Here is a 22,080-nt window from a genome sequence, read left to right on the forward strand (position 1 = left end):
TTTGTGGTGTTATTTTATTCATGAGGTTGGTTTCGGACACGCCACATCCAAGGTCAGCCCCAACTTCATGCCTTCCATGCCCTGAGCTGTGAAAAATGATGCCTGAGGGTACATCATCCCCCCCCCCCCAATCCTTTTGGGTGTGGTCACCCCACATGACCGATGTCGAGATGCGATCTTTCTGTATACCACTTTATCCAGTTTGTTCTTAGACCATGAGAGTAAGATGAAAACGAAGAATGTATGGATTCAGCAGGGACATGAGAACTGAGTTTGTTATATCTGGTATTTTGTTCTATCAGATCTCTTTGCATCAAGTTTCTGCCATACATGACTAGCATGAGAAGCGATCGATGCCTCGTAGTTTCTGAATATCTGATTGAAGACTATTTTCCTGTTATGCCTCTTTGCTCTGTTTGCTATAATGCTTTCTCCGCTACTAAAACCTCCACATACAAAAAGTGCACCAGCAGCCCCGAAGAAAGCTCAATGAAACGGCAGGGAAGAACAAAACTTATATTGGTATGCCAGATGAGGTGTTCAAATGTAATCTCTCGATAAGCCAGACAATGTATTAATTTGAAGAATACCAAGGCTGGGCAACAGCTCTCTCAGCCTTACCTGCACGCTCTTTTTTGGGTCTTCGTGCCAAAAAGCATAAAATCAAGAGGCATACATTTGTACTTTGTGACTGTTCTACTGTACGTGCATATATTTTGGCAAGTATTCAAGACCTTCAAGCAGGTTTGAACATTGGCTGTAGTCCTTGTTAATTATTTAGGTTAATGCACAACATCAATGGAAGTAAACAATGACATAAAGGATAATAACATTGGGAATTGCATTATTCCACAAGCATTGATCTGAAAAAGGAGTTAGAAGTGCTGATATTGGAACTGCGCAGATTTAACATCTAGCAATTGCATTTTTATTTGTCCTCCTCCCTGGTTAAATACATTTTCAAACTTGTATTTTAGCAACTCAGGCTTGTTGCTCGGCGAAGTTTGAGCTCATTCGAATCCCAATCCCGTTCCAGCAAGTCAAACATGTGTATTTCCTGCTTTTGTAATAGATCTTGTGTATCAGCCACGCACAGATATTTGTGTCTTCCTCAGTGCGAATTTCGGCCCCTCCGCTGCTGCAAGATGACTTCTTTGAAATTCCGCATCATCTTAGTTTGGGAATTGTACGCCGGGTGCGTATGGAGAAGAGATCATTTCAGGAGGCATGAACATTTCATGCCTTTTCACACCGAAGTGTGACCATCGCCTTCCCCCCCATCAATGCAAATTGGTAAATATGGATGTAAAAATATTCATTTTCGGAGGAATTGCAATTCTAAATGGATGCTGTATCGGGTTGAAAGTGTGAAAATTGCAAGCGGGCCAGCTGAAATAAGACATCAATTTCTGCAGGGACACCAAACAATCTCCTCTTTATGACACAATTTTCCTCTCCCAGTCTCTCTCCCAGTCTCTCTCTCTCCATATCTCTCCTCCCTCCCATATTTTCTCTATCTACAGTATCTATCTATCTATCTATCTATCTATCTATCTATCTATCCATCAATCTCTGTCTATCTCTCCATATATGTATCTATCTTTCGATCTTCCTTTCTATCTCTCTTTGTGTATAATAAGTTTATAATATATTTGATATATGTACACATCTATCTGTGTTTATATCTCAACATATCTTTTCTATCTCACCTTTCTACCCATGTATCTATCTATCTATCTGTCTATCTATCTATCCTTCTATATACTTTATAGCTGCTCCTGTCTCTTACCCTTTTTTCACAGTACGTTTGGTCTTTTGCTCGATACAAACGATGCCTTCTTCATCACCCTTTTTGCCACCTTCCAAATTTTCCTGTGCTCCATGTATGTCTTTCTTGTTGCTCACACCTCTGCAGTAACCTTTGTATTTCTTTATTGGTTCATTATTCTTTCTTCTCGGCATCTCACTCTTCTTTCTGAACTCCACCGATAGCCGATCATGAAATGTCTTAGCTCAAATCATTGTCTCTTTGAATAGATCTTAATTGGATTGTTTTTCTTTCCGTGCATATCACCTTTCCCCCCCAAAAAAAAAAATTCTCACCATTTCTTATTGTAATCATGTAATCTGTGTCTATGACAATTGCCCATTTATCCCCTTTCCTACCACGTTTAACCTGTTAAAGACTAGTCCTCAGTGTACTCGGGCAGGTGTATGTGGGAATTAAAGCAAAATCAGTTTGTCCTCAACAGGTTAAAGGGATTGTATAGTTTTGGTTGAGACCTAATTTCAGGTTTCTAACATTTTTTAGTGAGATAATGAGAAACCTCTCATTAGATATGAAAAAGCATATAATTCTACATTATGTATGAGGAATTAAACATTCATTTGATGAAAATGGTTTCGAAATGGCTGAGATATCCAAAAAAAAAGAGCGATTCTTATAAAGTGTGGGACCCACACTTTATTACGATCGCTTTGTTTTACTTTGTTTTTGGATGTTTCAGTCATTCCAAACCCGATTTTCATCAAATAAACTTTGAATTCCTCTTAAAATGGTATGTTCTGTAGTATATCATAAGTCTTTTCTTGGGTATCTCGCAAAAAGTTAAAAGCCCAATTCTCATCTCCACCACTACTGTACCATCCCTTTAAAGTGTGACTCTCTGAGTAGCTACTGCCCTCTATTGTACAAAATTAGCGAGTGTTATGTAAATTTTGTACAAAGATTAACTTTTGTTTACAAGACTCTGGGCTCCATTGAGTTTGAAGGCACGTTGTTCTTTCAGTATGACAATGACAAATGATGATTGTGGTCATGTAACTTGTGTCATATCTGAGTTCATATACTGTAAAACCAGAAATGCTTGTGTGCATTTCAATTCTTAGAGAGCCAAGACTCGCAAATTTAAAATGCACACAAAAAATTCTTGTCTACACCATATGCATTGAATGCCAGTGGCAATTCACGAAAATGCCACGCCGCATAAAAGGCCGTTCACTCAACATTCGCGAAAATATCTTTGAATTACTATTCATGGTCCTTATGATATAATGTATTAAACATTGCTGAGGTCTTTGTATTGATCAACGCAGCTGTTTTAAAACTATAAATGAAGTGAAATCATATACTAGTATTCTCCCCCCCCCCCCATTCCAGTTTGTTCTGTCATAGTAGTGTTTGTGTAAGACTGTCTTATCGTCACACGCTAGTGGGCTTGCTTCGTTCATTCATTACGGCCAAATTACTGAGGAAATTAGGCGAACACCAGAAAAATATTATCGCTTCTAATGGCTGTGTGCGTGGGCACATTATGGGTTAAGTGTGGCAGCTGAGTGACTAATGGCGTAGAAAAATCAAAGGACATCATAATTGATCGCATCATTTGGTGGCCAAAAGACAGGTAATAACCTTGTCCCAGTTTGCGTGTGAGGTACAATCCTTTCCTCTCTTTTTATTCACGTCATCAAAGAGAAACCTAGAGACAGTTAGAAACTTGGCCAAACTTTTTGTGGGGAGGAGAGGGGGGTGGAAAATCAAACTCTATTCAAACACTTTTTTAAAAACATTTTTGAGAGAATCCTTTAGGAATTCTACAAGGTATGTTGGTTGTTATTCAAAGATTTGCAGATATCAACCCCGAATTATGCCTCTCTCTATAGTAAGTCCATTGTCATGGCATTCATGTATAGCTTCATTATACCTAAAGAACGTCACAGTAGTTTAGATAACTAGCCACTGGTAAATGATGCATTGAATGTGTTACTGAAACCTTCTAGAAGTATCATTTACTATCACTGTTGCTATTTTCGATCTCTGCTTTGTATATGTCATCTCCAATGGAAAAATTGTGAAAATATAGTAATTATCGAGGCAGAAGAGAACACTAGTGTGGACTGTGCAGTCCGATTGAGTCGGAGGGGGGTGCGGCAATGCCTGATTAAGGGTGCACAGCACCAAATCGCGTGGGGGGCTATAGATCGGTGGCTGGGCACATCTGCGAATGCCATCAGCTCACCATCTGCCGACGATGGGGGGAGGGAGTTAGTTTGTAGACGGCGGTGGCGGGTGCATGCAGGGGGATGGAGCTGCATTCATGAGATCTCTGCAAGCCGGGGATGAGATGGTGTCGCTAGACTGTGAAGGAGCGTACGTGATCCACGCATCTCGGGGGCTCGCATGTAAGTCTCCTCCAAACGTGAGCTCAGTAACAGATGGAGAGAGAGTGCTCCCCCTTCGTCTGTCGGTCCTCGCCGGGTGGGGGTGATAAAAATGGATGTTTAGATAAAAGCGTCACCCAGAAATCTATGAGCTTGTCGTTGCTACAGACTCTCTCTGTCGGTGCATGGGACCTTGGTCGTTGCCACCAGCCGGAGCTGTGGGGACAGGAGACAGCTTCCTAAAGCTGAACTCCCAGAGTTGTCCGCTGTGACTGGGCTGTACTGTGACTGTGCTTTAGCTAATCAAGCCATATGTTGATACCTTGGGAACCTGCTTTTGCACCTAGGTCTAGGTGTTTCCCTAGTGATCTATTTAAACTTTAAATGTATCGATACCAGAGCTGGCAAGACTGTGGGATCCTATAGGGGGATCTCTAAAAACTTCATGTTCTGACAAGCACAATGATTATCTTGAGAATGCTTTATATCATGCTGCTTTGAGAATTAGCCCATTTAGTCTCCAATAGTCCATAGGTACAAATTTGTATGTATTCAATTTATTCCATTTTTCCATGTTTTCATTTCTCGTTCTGCATTGCATTTGTAAATGTTCCATTTCTGTATTTTTATAAGCACTTTGAAACTCATTGGAAGAGCACATTAAACATTAATTGTCTTGTATAATTGTATCATATCATATTGTATCATATTGTATTGTATTGTATAGTATTGTATTGTATTGTATTGTATTGTATTGTATTGTATTGTATTGTATTGTATTGTATTGTATTGTATTGTATTGTATTGCATTGTATTGTATCATATTGTAAGATGCATTAAATCTATGTCTCCAAGTTGGGTGAAACTTAAATCTTTCAATGAATGAGGAGCAACACATTCACAAATGAGTCCCCTCATATCCATACAACTTGTGCTCATATCCTATAATATATGTCCAAAAAAAAAAAAAGATGAAGAATCAGTAAATTCTTTCACCTAATGTTCATCAAGGAGGGTAGCATATGAGAAGAATATAGTTACAATCTCAATATATACTGTATATAAAGCCGATTCCTGAAACTGGTAACCTCTCTCGCTAGGGGGGACAGGTTTTCGCTGGACGCACAAGTGTCCTCCACTGGAAGATGCTGGTAGCCAGGTACAGTGGTAGTCACGGTTACCTCCCCCGCTCCCTCTTTTTTTTTATCCCTTGCTAGTGGAGTGTCATTAAAATGGTTGAAGGGGATTCACCCAGCGAGGCCATTAGTCGCGCCTGGTTGGCTTGGAACAAAGCCCTTATCCCACTCTCCTCAGCCTTGTTAGTTACACAGTTGGAGCATAAAAACACCGCTGTCTGTGAAACGCATCATGTTCTTCAGTTGTCGTTGTTTTCTTCTTTTCACATTTGGCAGTGTGTGTGTGTGTGTGTGTGGGGGGGGGGTGGGGGGGGAGAGATGGGGAGAAGGCTTGTGTTTTTCTTTTTTACGGTTGTAGCAATTGTTTTTTTGAATGAATCATAAATTGTGGCCAGTGTCACGGGGATGCTGAGTGCCGTGTTCGTGGAACAAATGAAATTTTGATTGGTAGTAAAATGAGTGGAAGAAGTTCATTTCATTGTGGAATGGGTAATTACAATCTGATGTGTTAAACATATTGTCTTCATCATTAGAGAACTGTGGGGGTTTTTTTTCTCTCTCTCTCTTTCTTTAAACTTGTAGGGAACTTGCAATTTTGTTTGGTTTTTAAAGGGGAAACACAACACTGATCAATGTGACATTGAGAAAAAAAATTGAAGTCAAACAGAAAAGTGTAAATTTAGCTTTTGGAAAAATCCAATAAAATGTACAGGCAGAGTTTACATTTCATGTATTTTCTAACAAGCCAGTAATACCATACTCAATCACAGTTGCAAGTAGATGAGGTTACAGAGTCACCTATGCACAACTCTTGCTTCGAAGGTCTAAGAACTTACCAACTTAAACTTCCACCCCCTTAAAAACCGTGGCATAATCATTCAAACTATTTCATGGATACGTATATGTTCCTTTATGATTTCAATAAAAATAGGAAATTTCATTGCAATTAGAATAGATGTCATTTTCCATTTTGTTTGAAAAGTTATGTCATCATCAAATGTCAAGGTGGTTTTTGGTCAGTGACACTGCACATGTTACATAAGTTTTTTTTTTAAAAGATGTTACTAAAAGTATTAATTATATTTTAATTACTTTTATTTTGTTTTCAAGCATATTCAGTCTCAAATATGTCAAATTGATGAAAATGTATATATCTGTTTTTGCACTGAAACCCTTCATGTGTTTCTAACTGTCCTACATCATTAGAATGATGATTGAGCTTTCATCAAACTTCAGAGTTCATTACACTTTGCTCTCCTGCTATGTATTCTGCAACATTTCAAAACATTGGCCTGTTTATTGACGCAGTCTAATCCAGCCTTTCTCATCCCACATTTTCCGACACTCCCAATTATCATCCAGAGATTATCGCTTCAAATAGAGAGAAAGAAAGAAAAAAAAACAACATATTTTCCTTTCATCCTTAAAACTGTCAGGCCCACCCCTGACTTGGTGTCTGGGAGCCCTGGTTTTGGTGGGAAAGGCCTGGTGGGGTGCCCTGCTGTGACCGGCAGGGGGGCATTATTGCACCCCTCATGCACAAGGTCTGCTCCCTGCCACCTTAAGGCCAGCGAGAGGAGCATTGATGTTATTGTAGGTGTTTATCTGTGACTGTGGAATCTCCCCATTGCTACCAAGACAAATGAAGAGGAGGAGGAGGAGGTGGAGGATGAGACAGAGAGAACAAAAAGTCAGAGTTCTCGGGAGTGAGATGGATGAAGTCTCCAAAAATGAAGACTCTCATCTCTGATTTTAACTGATGGAAGGTAAAGAAAATATCTCCGGGCCTTCAGATAATATCTTCTTCTCTGCTTGTGAGAGTTGTGAATATTTTCGTGCTGGCATAAGAAAAAGAGAAGCTTTGTACCACACCCTGCTCTGTGTCAGTGGTAGCTGTCTAAGATATGAACAATTTCATCACCATTAGCGGACTTTGATAGTGGGATTATTGTCACTGTCATCACTGCCGTCTCATTACTCCTGTCTGGTATCTTGTCAACTGCCTCCCCAAAAAACTTAGTGTAGTACATTAAAGCTGTATCCTCCCTTTAATTTTGATTTGCTGACTATGGCAGGTTAGGTGGAGAATACAACCTCTGAGTGTGTTGTCACACTTTCATACTTTAGTTATACCATCGTGTGAATGAATGGAGGTTATGTAATACCTTGAGTCAACTTGAATTTTGGGAGAAAAGGCTATCATGCTGAATTCTGAAACAGGCTCAGAAATTGACACTATAACTTGTTCATTGTCTCTCTGCAGAGGTGAAAACACATATAGAAAGAATACAAGAAGGAATATTTTGTTTTGAGGGGCATAATGTTCTGGGGTTGTCTGTGCCAATCAACACTCAAAGGACACATTAAAGTGTTCAGTTCAGCTCAGTTCAGTTTTCTTTCTGCGTTTCATTTTCGATCAAGTAAAGACAATGTAACTAAATGTTAGCAGAATTGTATGGGTTAACAGTCATGAAGGTTTTTTTTTTTTTTTGGTCTTGTGTGTGAGAGAGAGAAAGAAAGGGCTGAGATATTTGGCAGAATGGTAAAATTCTTATGTCTAGTTACATTGCCCTATATTTTGTTGAAAAATTGAGTGAGCAAAGTTAAAAACAAAACAAAAAACAAATTTATACCCCCTCCACTTTTTCAGCAACACCCCATGAGAAATGACAAATGCTGTGTCCCAGTCAAAGGTGAAAAAATCTCCCTAAGTCATCTATTCTCTCTGAAAAGTGCTATTACTAGGGCGGATTTCAGTCCCCTTGCACTGGTTTCTCGAATTTGCCCACAACAAGAGACAAAAAAACCATCGGTCCCCCCAAAGTTTTGTATATCAGAGATGGGGGCTTCAGACATAATTCTCGTCAGATTCCAGAAAGATTTCGTCGGATGTAATGTGGTACCTCCCGCTACAGTTGGTGTTGAGACTCCCTCCCTTTTGCAGTTTGTAGCGTGAAAGAAAATTGTATCTAGGCTGCATTTCCAACAGATCCCAGCCCCGGAGATTAGCATATGCCCTGTTACCAACCATTATTCTTACCAATTTTCTGGGGCGATTTGGGTTGAAACTTGGAAGAAAAAAGAGAGAGAGGGAGCAAAACAGATGACCTATGGATGATTGTGAAGAATGAATTCTGGAGTAAATTCTCGTAGAATGTTAAGTGAAAATGTAGGTAGATGGGTGCGTAAAATAGAAAAAGAAAAGAAAAGTTCAAGCCACGGAGAAGATGCATTTCCCTTTCGGCGTGGAAGTTGAGAAGGGAAGATGGTACAAATCTGAAGCGATTTATGGGGAACGTCTTCGTTCCATCCGAGATAAGACAAAAGATCACGACACTCTGACATTGTTATCTCGATCGGTGCAGCATAAGGGTACGTATTTCATTCAGTGTCAGCTCAATTTTGAGCAATTTTTTCCCCCTTTTGAAATACTTTTTTTTTTTAACCACCTTTCATCGTTATCAAGGGATAGGTGTTTCTGCAGTAACGTGATGAGTGTTCCATCAGCGAGGTGTTAACCATTCTCTGATGCCAAGAGATATCGAAATGGCACAGTGCCACCATTTTTAGGCATCGTCGATCGCCTTGACATAATTCTTCGGTGAAGAAGATGACAAATGCAGTGATCATATTTTATCGTAAAAATTACGAAACAATAAAGTATCATGATCAGTTATCTTTTTTATTCTGATGAATTTATTGTGTATTTGATAGAAACAAATTGAATTTTACATGAAATGTGTACTTCCAACCAGGGAAACTTTAATGGTGTTTTGATGTGTGTGGTTTTTTTTTTTTTTTGCTTGCTTTTGATATTTGACTATGTCATTAACTAGTCAATATGTCATATCGTTATGCTAGTTGATTCAAGCAAGTTTTGCCAGTGACCATTCAGTGAATACTGAGGGAGAAATGACTATATAGATCAAGAGAAAAACAGCTCTTGTTTTAGGCAAGTAAAGCATAATCGTTAATGGTTTTTGCGAGATTGAAGAAACAGAAGATAAATTGTGTACATTCTTTATTCTTCGTAAACATTTCCTGAACATTTCAGCAATCAACAACTTTTGTAGAGAATCCTTTGAATGGGGATAGAAAAGAAAGAAGTCCTTTGCAAAGATAAAGTGTAGAAAAAGAACTTGATTATCATTGTGAAATTCCTTTCTTTATTGGTGACATTTTTGTTGTCGTTGTTATTGTTGTTGTTGTTGAGAACATAAATGGTAGAAATGATGTCTAATACATACCAGATTTTTTGGTCTTCAAAAATTGAAGTTTAAAGCTTTGTGTTTGGGAGGGGAAGGGAGGGAAAATTCATCTGTCATCTCCGAATAGCTGAAGGGTGACCGTTGCTTGTTTTTGTGGCATCCAGAGATCTTGCTACGACATCTAGCTTTGGATGAGGCAAATGGGCAAAATGGATAGAGAAGAAAAAGGATAAATATAGATATGTCAAGTGTGGGAGTTTTTGCCCGTCTTGTCAGCCCTGTCAACTCTGACCCCTTGTTAATGGAGGGAGAAAATTTGTTGACAAACGGCGGAGCGGTGCTGGGGGAGGCCTATCACTGGGCCGGGGTAAAGTCCCATCGCAACAAAGCGCCCTCGTTTGATGGCAGGTTTCACAAATGACAACAGCATGCAAGGGGCGGAGGATTGAAGAGCTTGACGTGTATACCGGGGACCTGGCCCGTTCTTTAAGTCATTTTCGGAGAGATAGCAAGTTGGGAATTGAAGAGCAAGGCAACGTGACATTTTTTTTTTTTTTTTTTTTTTTTGGTGGGGGAGGTGATTTAAAGGTCCGCTCTTGCTAAAAAACATGTCTTTAGTTGGGGGACAGGGTAGTGAGGTGAAGGATGGAGACTAAAAGAAGACGTGTTGGCGGTGTCTTCGGTCTCTCATCTTACAGATAAATGTATCTCTGGAGCCGCTGCCATGTCACACCTTTTAACGAGGAACACACGACGCTGTCGGCAACGTGGGGTCAAATGCTGCGTTTTCACCGAAAAACCGCAATCGAGTCAAGTCGGCCTTCAGTTGAATGCCCCCATTTCTGGCAGAATTACTGGCCATTAATGCTTATCTCGTAGGTTTTCTTACAGCGGTTGTATGCAATGGTTTCCACATTACCCAGCAATCTCATATTGAATTTGATTTCCAAACTTTTGCCTTAGCCTTAAAAGAAAAAAAGGGAAATACGGTGAAGGGATAGGGCTAAGGGGGTACTTCATCCGTAGAAAAAAAGAAGCAGCCCTGAAAACAGTGAATCTGCCTAATCTATCCACAAAGGAGAGTTAAAGTCAGGCTAAGCGATGCATCATTATTCAAAGATGGGAAGCTCTGGAGTGGAGGATGCTTTGGAAGCTTGGAGGGAGGGGGTGATAGGACCTGAGATTGGGAGTCAACCTCCGACAGGGGTGGAGAGGAGGTGATGACCCAAGACTGGGGTGAATTATCGCCAAGTTCGCCAAGTTTGCCAAGTTCTGAAAGCCTCGGCTTTCGAGTTTGCCAACGCATTTTCTTTTTGACTTCTAAATGAAGATGGAACAAGGGAGTGAGGAGAGAGGGTGAGATGGGAGGGAGAGAGGATGGAAGCAACGGAGGAAGGGAGGAAAGAGGTGCTAAGTGAAGGTTAGCGTTTCAAACCCCGCGGAGAACTCATCCCATTAACTGCAAACGAGGCAGAGGATTAAAGTTAAAACAAGAATTAAGGTTTTGGGGATGGGGAGAGGGTAAAGGACCAGATCCTTCTTCCTCCTAAGAATATTTACGGGTCACGCATAGTGCCATCAGCACCTCGACTGTCGATCACTATGAGTGGTCCATGACTTACAAGCCAAGCCTTAAAGTGGATCCGTCCATTTCCATGGTAATCATCAACTCATGCAATAGTTAATGCTTACATATTGTCATTATTTTTCATTCAAGGAAAAAAAAAATCATATACTTTATTTTGTTTTTTTTCCCATTCTTCTGCAAATAGAAATTCCCTCCCTCAACAATGATCAGACTTTTTGTGAGACAAAGCTTGCAACTTGTGTGATGAGATATCCAAAAACAGAGAGGTCCTAATGAAAGTTGGGTACCACCTTTCATCAGGTCCACTTTGTTTTAATTTGTTTTGGGATATCTCAGCCATTTCAGAACCAATTTTTCATCAAGTAAAATTTGAATTCCTCTTAAAATTGTATGCTCTTTGATATTTCATAAGTAGTTTCTATTTATCTCGCAAAAAGTTAAAATCTAAATCCTGCATCTCAACCAAAAAATATACAGTCCCTTTAATGAATTTAAACACACATACACACACAGACACACACACAGACACTCCTATGAGAGGAACAAGAAGAAAAAGAAGAAGGAGGAGGAAAGGAAAAAAAAAAACAGACTCCCAAGTGTCTTGCCCACCTTAACCCTGGACATCAAAGCCCAGAACAGCTCTATGTAGCGAACGATTTGCATTCAGGAGGACCCTCCCGCCCCGCTAATGCACCCGCCCGGTTACGAGCTGCCGAGTGATGCTGGTATTCCAAAGCCATGCGGGGATCGGTGGGGACGGGTCGAGCAAGTGAGCGAGCACCATGCGAGTATTTCTTATAGTGCTGGGGAGGAGTGACATGAATGAAGACAGGGGTGCAGGGGAGTAGCAATTAGTCCGTCTTAGGGGTGCAGAAAAGTGCCGCGCCCAGAGCGCAATCATGCACTTGTACTCCTGAAGAATTCTCGAGTATTTAGCAGGTGTCTGCAATTTGCACATTGTGGTCTTGGGACTCGGAGAGATTCTTCCAGTTCAATGTCTTCTTCTCTCTTTTTTTTTTTTAGAATTCAAGAAATTTGTTCCAGTTCTCCCTTCCTTTTTTTCATCTGCATGTTCAGGTTTGTAATGCCAACAACAGTTTTGAGTTCAGTTTCTGTCTGTGTTTGAAGTCTTCCTTCGTTATCTTGCAGAGATTGCGCTGGAACGGCTCAGAATTCTGCCGAACGATTCCTCTTGCATCCGGGCTCTTTGTTGGCCGACCCATCTTGGGACAGCAGACAAAGGAATTAATTTGTCATCCTCGCGCTGACCTTTTTGAGAGCTTTGTCACCCCAAACACAGCCTCGTAAAACTGAATTGGGGACTAAGGCGAAAGGAGATATACGACCATAAAACGTCCGATTTGGCCTACTTTTCGCCCCGTATCTAGGGCAGGGGACTACTTGCCGACATTCCAAAATCAACCTCTACGCAATCAAATGTTTGGTAGTTTTTTTTGGGAGAATGGAGTAAAGTGCGATCGCTCTGTGTCAAGTGAGGCATCCCGGAGAGCCCCGCGCGCACCCCGTGCTCCCTTTGCCCCGTTCGCATGGAAATCGTTGGTAGTTTCTGTGCGATGACAGAGTCGACCCGTATTTGGGGAATGTGCAGATATTATCGCTTGTTAAAGACAGGGTGTAACTACAAGCTGAAGGCAGTTTAAAACAATAGCTGAAGGGGTAGTTGTGGGTACAGGAAAGGGGTAAGAGAGATGGAAACAGGAATATATTGCCCCCCCCCCCTCTGCTGCTGAAACTACAGCGTCATTTTTTTTTCCTGACATCATTTCCTGAGCCACTTATATACAAAATGTCTTGATTTCTTTTCTTCTCATCTCCCCCACCTGATCTATTTATACCTCTGAATCAGAGCGCAGCTTCGTTTGTATTTGTTTTAATCAAATCTCAACATTTTACACTGTTTATTAAGACATCTATTTGACACAATATTATTATTGTATTTTTCCACACGACCTGTGCTATATCCTTGTCACATAGACACCCTATTAAAACATGCTTTCTTTATGATTTTTGCATCATGTACTTTACTATGAGGAAATATGCAGTTATTGTCTTTTCTTTAGTTCCTATCTTAGATTTCAACATTCCTTTCTTGCTAGAATGTTTGCGCATCCGATGATGAACTTGTGACATTACCATATACATTGTTGAAACCACCAACTTCTTTTCTAAGATTGGTGTCCATTGTCATAATCACGCCAAGTTAATGATAAATTTTGTTGGACGACAGAACGACATTCTTCAATGGCATTTCTACCTGTGGTCATTATCTCTCTTTACACATCTTTCTCCATATACATTGTATGTCTTTTCTCTTCTATCTTCATTTCATATATATTTCTCTTACTTTATCTCTCTTTACATCTCTCTCTCATCTTCTTATATTTCTCTTCTCTCCTGTCGTCTCTCCTCATATATCATATTTTCTTTCTCTTCATCTCTCTTCATATATTTCACATCTTTTCTATGTTTCTCTTCTTGTATTTTATATATTTCTCTCTATCTCCATGTCTCGTCGTATCTCTCACACCTTTCCTATGTTTCTCTTCTCTCATATATCGTATATTTCTCTCTCTCTATTCATCTCTCCTTATCTTCCCATCTTTCTCTTCTCATCTCTCGTATGCTCCCTCTCTCTCTTCTCTCTCTCTCTCTCTTTTCTTTACTCTTCCTTTCTCTCTTCCTTCTTTCCTTTCTCGAAAACCTTTCCTCTCTACCGCCCTCTCTCTTCATCAGTACCAGCGATTAGGCAATCGTGTAGAGTGTCCAGTGGGGTATTAGTGCTGGGATTCGGAGAGCCTTCAAACACTGGCCGTATATATTAGCTCGCGATCAGTGTTGGATTCAACAGGTAGCGTAAGAGGCACAAGTGACAGAGGAGAGTGTGCGTTACCCAACTTTGCATATACGGGCCGGTCTGACGGGAGCGTATTAGAATCGTGTCCTTCTATTAGCCCGTCAGGATTGAGGGTTTTTTCCCTCTCTTTCTCTCTTTCTCTCTCTTTTTCTCCTTTTATATTTTTTTCCTTCTGTTCAGGGGGAATGGGCAGGCAATCAGAGTTTGTAATAGACAAATTATTGCGGACGTGACGGAATTGAGATCGACAGAAGTGAGTGGCTTGGCTTTAGAATGGAGGGGGGGATGGACCAGTTTGTATTTCTAAATGTTTTCCGCATGTATGTCAGGTATCTAGCTTACCGTTTGTTGTTCTCGTTGTTATTACAGGAGTAAAATCAACAAAACTATCATTATTCTGGGCCATATTTCTTTGACTACGGTCAAAATGCCTTTGGAAAATGCCCATTCTCATTGTCTGTTACACTTTGTGTCCTTTTCCTCCTAAGTTTCAAAAATGGTTGTGAAATCAAGTGACCCTCTTTGATTCAGCATCTGCCTCATAATAATGTCATTGATGTGCTTTTACTGTGATAACTACAGTATGTGTTCTAAAATCAGCAAATGTCTTGATTTATCTATGTCTTTGATCCCTAACACTTTGGCTTCTTCCTGGTATCCCACCTCAAAGACCAAGTATCATATTCTGAAGAGTCAGTGGCACCTCTTTTTCTGATTTTGATCGGCAATGGGGCAATTTGGATAAGCTCTTGGACTACAGTGTACTTTAACCCACTGAGGACGGGCTGATTTTTGCTATAACAGACATATTCCGTAGACACCTGCCCGAGTATACTCAAGACTAGCCTTCAATGGGTTAATAGCAAGGATAATGTCATCTCTTCAGCTCTTTCCTTGTCACTGTTGTCATAGCCATTTGCCGGGAGTAGGAAGTCATCTCAAGTTAAGCCTCAATGAAATGTCTCCCCCCCCCCCCTTTCCAGTAACATTGCCTACCCTAGAGAGCTAAATTAATGTCTTCATTTTTCTGTTTGTCTGTGTACCTTTCTTGACTTCCCAGGATGCACCAGCAGCTGTTTCGTTAGGTCTGCGGATGGAGGAGATGATTTTCAATCTGGCCGACATGCACCTCTTCTTCAACGACCTCGAGGTAAGGCAATGTCCGTTAGGTTGGGGGCGCCATCCTCCGACACACCCTAACCACGCCCTCCCTGATGACCTTTTAGTTCTTTTCTGCCAGATTCCGAAAATGCGTATGAGACTTCATACATGTTTCTGAAGTCAGTATAAAAACCCAAATATGTATGTGGAGTGAGGGAATGCAGCAATATTAGTGGAACACATCAGGGAAAAGTTTGAAGAAAATTGGACAATCTACTCAAAAGTTCTGAATTTTTACGTTTGGTTGCAGCCATTGCTGAATGAGGAGACTACAACTCTTTATGACGTCATGTATTAAAAAACAATATAAAATGATATGAAGAAAATTTAACATATTTTCACTTTTCTAGCATTATGAATTGGCACTTGACTTATCCATTTCAGAAAGCAGTGTGAATACTTTTTCTTTCAAGATGGACCAGTAACAAGTCAAGGAGGTGTGTACTTTTTATAGGAAAGAGATATATCATGGAATTCGTAATTTTTCATACCTGATGTCACAAACTGTGGTAGTCTTCTCATCTAGTGATGGCAGCACCGAAACTTTAACAATTCTTGACTTTCGAACTGATCGTTCGTTTTCCTGAAACTTCTCTAATGTGTTCTGCTTATATTGCTGCATTTGACCCAGTTGTCCAAAAGTGAGAAAAAGCGTAGATTCGGTTGTTGCGTGTATGTGATGATGATGATGATGATGATGGTGGTGGTGGTGTGTGTGAGTGGGAGGGCATTTAGCTATCACCTCCTTGTCAGCGATCCAAATGCATTGTAGAGTTCGCAGAATGACCTTTTTTGTCCGCTATCTTATCTCTTCTTAGAATGCACCAGAGAAAACACTCCCCAAGGTGGTCGTTCAAGCAACAGCAGTTTGAAAAAAAAAAATAATAATTCTCATCGATAAGAAAGCATGAATGCACCATGAAAAGGGAACACATGTGCTAAAGGGAAAGTCGCAGAATGTTTGTGACAAGCCAAACATGCACCTGTTTTAAAAAAATGCAATGTGATAAAGTGATAATGATTGATAAAAAGAGCATCCCCCTGGCAAGACAAGTCTTTGGGAGCAATACATCATTTTCGGAAAATACAATCAGCTTTTATCACAATCTGAGACCTCCCGCAAGCAAGCAGGGCTTGTTGAAGAGAGCTTGAACTGGACTCCATCCACTGTTGGAAACAAAAAAAAAAGAAGCCATAGCCAAAACAAAGCAGATATTAGCCTATATGCCAGCTGCATGTAGTCTTATGTGTGGTTATCCCTGCCATGCAAGTTGTGATGTGTGCAGATTTTCTTTCTCCACAATAGTTTGTGTCCATTTCATATGAGGTACATGTACAGTATGTATGTGCCTGCCTAGACAATACTGCGCGCTTGTTTGGAAACAAGTAAAGATAACAGGTTTCCATCAAACCTGCCAGACTTATATTTTCTTTTTATCTCCACATTCGAATCGAATCAAATCTAGTGCTGCTCATTCGCAAAGCGGCATGGGGGAATCAGACTCAGAACATTGCCTCATCGTAACTTCAAATGACTGATCAATCAGCCTGAGAGAGGGGTTTATGAAACATTTAAAAAAAAAGTGATCATGATTACCTTACGGCGATCACAGTATGCTGTAAACAACTACGGGGAAAAAAAGAAAGAAAGAAAGGAAAATCAAAACGGTGGTTCCATTTCATTGCAACACACAAGAAAGAAAGTGAATGTAAAATTTCACACTTGCTAACAGCCACCCTCTACAGATGAAGATTAAAATGATGAAAAGAAAAACCTTGAAATTCTCAGAAATACTTGATTTCCTTGGCTGTTTGCAGATGTCCTTGTCCACCTGTGAACAACTTAATTAGATTTGGAAATGCATTGTACACGTTCATATAGCTTTTCTTTTTTTTAAAAAATAGCATAATTATTCTCATTGATTTGTTAGGATAACTTTGTGATCTTGTTGATGTCTGTTGTAGTATACAGGCTGTAAATTCATGTAAAAACTTATATTTGTGTTCTGAAGAAAAAAAGGAGAGTTTTTCACTGGTAGAGATTTCAAGTGAGGCTAACTCAAAATCATTAACCACTTGTTCGGTTTAAAGGCCTGACTCTGATCATTGCTGACACCAGGAAATATTTTTTTTACCGTTTCCTCTTTTTTATGCCTCCGCCACGAAGTGGTGCCGGAGGCATTATGTTTTCGGGTTGTCCGTCCGTCCGTCCGTCCGTCCGTCCGTCCGTCCTTCCGTCCGTCCGTAATGAATTTTGTGGACAAGGTAACTATCGAAACCTGTTGAGGTATCCTAATGAAACTTGGCATGTATGTGTATTAGGGGGTGAAGTTGTGCCTATCAACTTTTGGGTGCACATGCTCAAGGTCAAAGGTCAAAAGGTCAAGGTCAAATACATAAAATTTCACTATTTCCACCATATCTATTGAATGCCTGAAGATATTTTCTTGAAACTTAGTGTATACATGTTTTACCCAATTAAGATTTTCTGGTGAAAGTTTGGGTCATGAGGTCAAAGGTCAAAGGTCAAACGGTCAGGGTCAAATACATAAACTTTCACTATTTCCACCATATCTATTGAATGCCTGAAGAGATTTTCTTGAAACTTAGTGTATACATGTATTACCCAGTTAAGATTCTCTGGTGACAGTTTGGGTCATGAGGTCAAAGGTCAAAGGTCAAAAGGTCAAGTAAAAATATTAAAACTTCTTTTTTTTTCTCCGTACCTTGGAAAATTGTTCAAGGTATCTTCATGGAACATAGTATATACATGTACTGACTGGAAGTAATTATCTAGAGAATGTAGGGTTCATGGGGTCAAAGGTCAAGGGTCAAAGGTCAAGTGCAAGACTTCAAAATGTTACTATTACCCTCATATTTATGCAATGCCAGCAGGGTTATTTTTTTACACGTGGTGTATGCGTGTGTAACCTAATAGAAATTCTCTGGAAAGTTTTTTTTTTTTCTCTTTTTGCCTCAAAGGTCAAAAGGTCAAAGATCAAGTGAAAGTGCTGAACTAACTTTTTCCTCCACATCTCGGAAGTGGCTCAAGTTACCTTGAAACTTAGTACATATTATGCATGTTCTACCTGAAAGTAATTATCTTATGAATTTTAGGGTCAAGGGCCAGATGAAAATGGTAACAATTTTCTATTCAATTCAGAAATTGCACTTTTTCTCCACACCTGTACCTTGAAAATTACTCAATGCCTAAATGTATGAATGGGTCAAAGTCCAGTTAAAGTCCTTAAATCCCCAGATACATGCTCTCCTATTCATCCAATTAAACCTACATCAAGGAAGGTGAACATTCAACACATTTGTGACAAACTTGTCATTCCAATATTTTGCCAATTTTGTGAAAATGTAATCACACAGTGTCCACATCTACTATCTAGACCTATTGGGAAAATCATGCATTATGGCGGAGGCATACCAGTCGCCAAAGCGACATTTCTAGTTTAAAAAAGATGGTATCAAATAATTTGTTTCTCACGCCAGTAAATCCAAATACACGGACCCCACACAATCAATTTAGAGAAGATATTGTTCAACATCTTTGTATGCATAGTTTTATAAAAAAAAACACAACAACAAACAAACAAACTTGTAAGGGTGCAAATGAAAACACTTTTTGTATCATCACATGTATTTTTCATTAAGGCAACACAGAATAAAGATACTTCTCCTGATCACCAAACAATGGAAAGGCCTCGATATGCCTTTCGAAGACTTGCTCACAGGACAGCAATTTCTGCAAGCAGTCAGAAATGCTTGAAAATGTTAGCAGTTTCCAACACAATCGACGGGATAATTGTCCCCGAAAATGACAAGACTCGAAGAAGAGAACCCAAAACGGAGGAAAAACGGACAAAGGTAGAGAGAGAGAATAATCCTTCAAAACTCAGAAGTCAGTTTCTTGTCGGTTGTGCGAGTAATTAATGCTAACAGGGCCTCGCTACAAACACACGCCCGTCTTGCCTGGGAAACATGGCGTTTCGTGGTCCCTAGAGGGGGTAGTGTTACACTGCGGACTGGGAATTGGAAATTCCTGACAGTACGCAGGGACGGTAGAGACAAGAATCCGACTATTTGGAAGAGGGGGGGGGGAGATAAGGGATAGAGACTTTCACTAGCTTTTGTTTCGATGAGAGATGGGTGGGATTAAAAATCAATGCTGGAAGACAGGGAGAAAAAAAAAAGACAGGAGTAAAAGTTAGTGGATAAAGTTACAAAAATGACAGTATACCTTTAAAAACCGTACGTTACCCTTCTTATCTATCTGTCTTTTGAGTGATTATGCGATTATGGATATTGCCTGTTTATTTCAGTCATCGTTCTTTGTCAAACACACTACAAAATGCAATACTATCTATCTTTCTTTTTTTTTTAATTCTACAACATCAGTTGAAGATGTGTGGCATGTTCCCCTCCCCACTTATTCACTTTTCAAGTTTTGTTTGGCTTCTGTTTGTTTCTTGATCTCTTGCAGTCTTGCTCTCGATGTGTCCTTGTATCTTCCTGTCTCTCTCTCAGTCTTTTCTTCTCGCTATCCCTTTCTCTCTGTCATTGTCTTTTTCTGTCTCTCTTTGTCCCATGATGTCTCATTCTCTCCTTCATCAAAACACCTCCACCCCCCCCCCCCCCCCCCCCCGGACCCATTCCGAGAGAAAGGTCTGAAAAATTTGATTGAAACGGAGAGAAACTAGCTCACGCACACCACACTGAGAGGGAGTGTTCTTCGGGATGACGAGTTGTGACACGGGGAAAATATCTCGCCTGATTAATGCTTTCACAAGTCTTTTATGTCCCAACCTTCATTTGTGAAAGCTAATCAAATTTGGTTGTCATTTTTCCGTGGCTGTAATCTAATTTTCGTCTCTGGTCCAATCGTATTTGGTTTGTCACGTGCAGCGTTTGCACAGAAACTTTTGCCATGCTATTTTATGTTTTGGGGTTTCTTTTTTTTTTTTTTTTGAGGGGGTACTCTTTTGGAAAAGAAAGGCAGTGTGCTCTGTGAATATGAAAAAAAAAAGCAATAACAGGAATTCAGGTTATTTTGTTAGGCAGCAATGTTGTTTAGTAGTGTGTGATTGCCAAAAAATTACCGGGCTTGAGGCGATGTGTAGACCTCCTGGCAGTTTGAAAAATAAAGAGAAATAACCAGAAAATGTGTACAAATCAAAATATGATTCAAGGAACCACATCATTTTACAATCCTACAGAAGAAAACAGGTTGTATTAACATGTGACCCTTTCTTTTCTGACACCACTTTTCACATGTATATAAAGTTTTTGGAGATATCTTCATGGCGCCTTTTGAATACCACAACTGCAAGGCTGGCAAATCACCCTAACTTTGCAGAAAGCTCCCTGAAATATTAAATATCTTGTCACATTCTATCAAGAGACTTTTACACTTATTACAGTCTTCGTGATTAGGGGAAATAGGCCCTATATTTCTGCCATTTTTTGTTTGTTTGTTGGTTGGCTTGTTTTGTTTTTTTCATTGATCTATTGAGAAGCGTGCAATACTCGAGAATCTTCGTGATAGGTTTCCTGGAATGTCCCCCGGTCTTGATGCATGAATGTTGGCAGCCCCGCGACTGTTTTCCGAGAAGTGTCGATGAAAAACAGTTTCCATGGCGCATACGCTTGTCTTCTGAATATTAGAATTCAGTGCTTCATTGCGCATAGACATTCCACCCACACGCACTTACATTTGTTCACTGACACACACACACACACACTCACTTATAATTGCACAAAGGAAAATACATTTATCCAGGGACATACATTGTAATGTAACAAGAATAAATGAATGTGGTACCGACCTCATGTCTCAAGATATTCTGTGTTATCCCACTGCGATTGAAGTCGAAAAAACAGGCATTTCCAAGAAATGTTATTATCTTGTAGCAGAAAATTCTTTGCATGTGATTAGGAGTTGATATGAAGCTTAGAGATTTTTCTGATGAATAGTTGGTGTGCCAACTGCCACCATTGATAACAAATAACATCCTCAGTCTATTCCTATTAAAAAATAGTGAAGAAGGATGAGAAACCAATTAAGATTGAGTCTTTTACAAGTACTAATGGATTTATGTCTACAGTTTTCTGCAAAGTTCGGCCAAGATTTTCATAGCGTTCCATCAAGCAATTTCTGAGCTGTGTAGTATTGCAGATGCTGATGTATTTTCACCGTTCCTCCAAGGTAGGTCCATGCTCCAAGATTAACACCTATCATAAAGGGGGATGAGGATAAACAGGAGGGAAATTTTTCAAGAGAGGGGTGAAAAAAAGAAAAGCAAAAGGGGGAGAAATGAGGGAGGCCACTGCTACCTTTGTCCCCAGGGGCGCTCCCAAGCCCACCTTTATTCCCTGTTATTATTCTAAACATTTCTAAGACAGGCAATTAAACCGAGTCTAAACATGCCTTAGCTCCCTTCATTGGCTTGCCTTCGGGCACAATCCTTGGCCTGGGGGGGGGGGGGGGGGGGCGGGATGGAGGGAGGGGGAGGTAGGGGTTAGGGTTGGCAGTGAAAAATGGAAGGGGGTGGGGTCATTGGTATATGGAGGAGGGGGGGGGGTGAAAATCATATCACTCATGTAAGCTAGGTCCAAGAAGCCTATAGTGATCCTTCTCTCTGTCTAATAAACACTATTTTACTCTTTCAATCTCTTCTTTACTTTGCCATCATTATCATATTTTTGGATTTTCATTCTTCCCATTCAAAGAGAAAAATCTACTCCCATTCTATTAAAAAAAAAAGTACAGAAAAAATATTGCAAGCAAGACAACTAAGCATAAATTGAAATGTGGAAAGTGGTAACATTCCGAAATGACAAAGAAACTAATGAAATTTGAAGTATCGCATGTTTTCACCAAACAATGACAATGGTGCATAATCACTTGTGTAGACTGCCTTGAGGAGATTTGTGATATGCGGG

At 40.0% G+C, this 22,080-nt stretch overlaps 1 protein-coding gene across 1 annotated transcript in view; it reads left to right on the top strand.

The window, feature by feature from the left end:
- LOC140234361 (protein phosphatase EYA1-like) overlaps window positions 1-22,080 on the top strand; it is a 414,338-nt gene that overhangs the window by 379,611 nt on the left and 12,647 nt on the right. The window contains exon 11 of the mRNA XM_072314419.1: window positions 15,029-15,118. Within this exon, the coding sequence (XP_072170520.1) occupies window positions 15,029-15,118 (90 nt within the window). The remainder of the gene's footprint in view (window positions 1-15,028; window positions 15,119-22,080) is intronic.

This window comes from Diadema setosum, chromosome 10, assembly GCF_964275005.1.
Source record: "Diadema setosum chromosome 10, eeDiaSeto1, whole genome shotgun sequence".
Taxonomy (NCBI): Eukaryota; Metazoa; Echinodermata; class Echinoidea; order Diadematoida; family Diadematidae; genus Diadema; species Diadema setosum.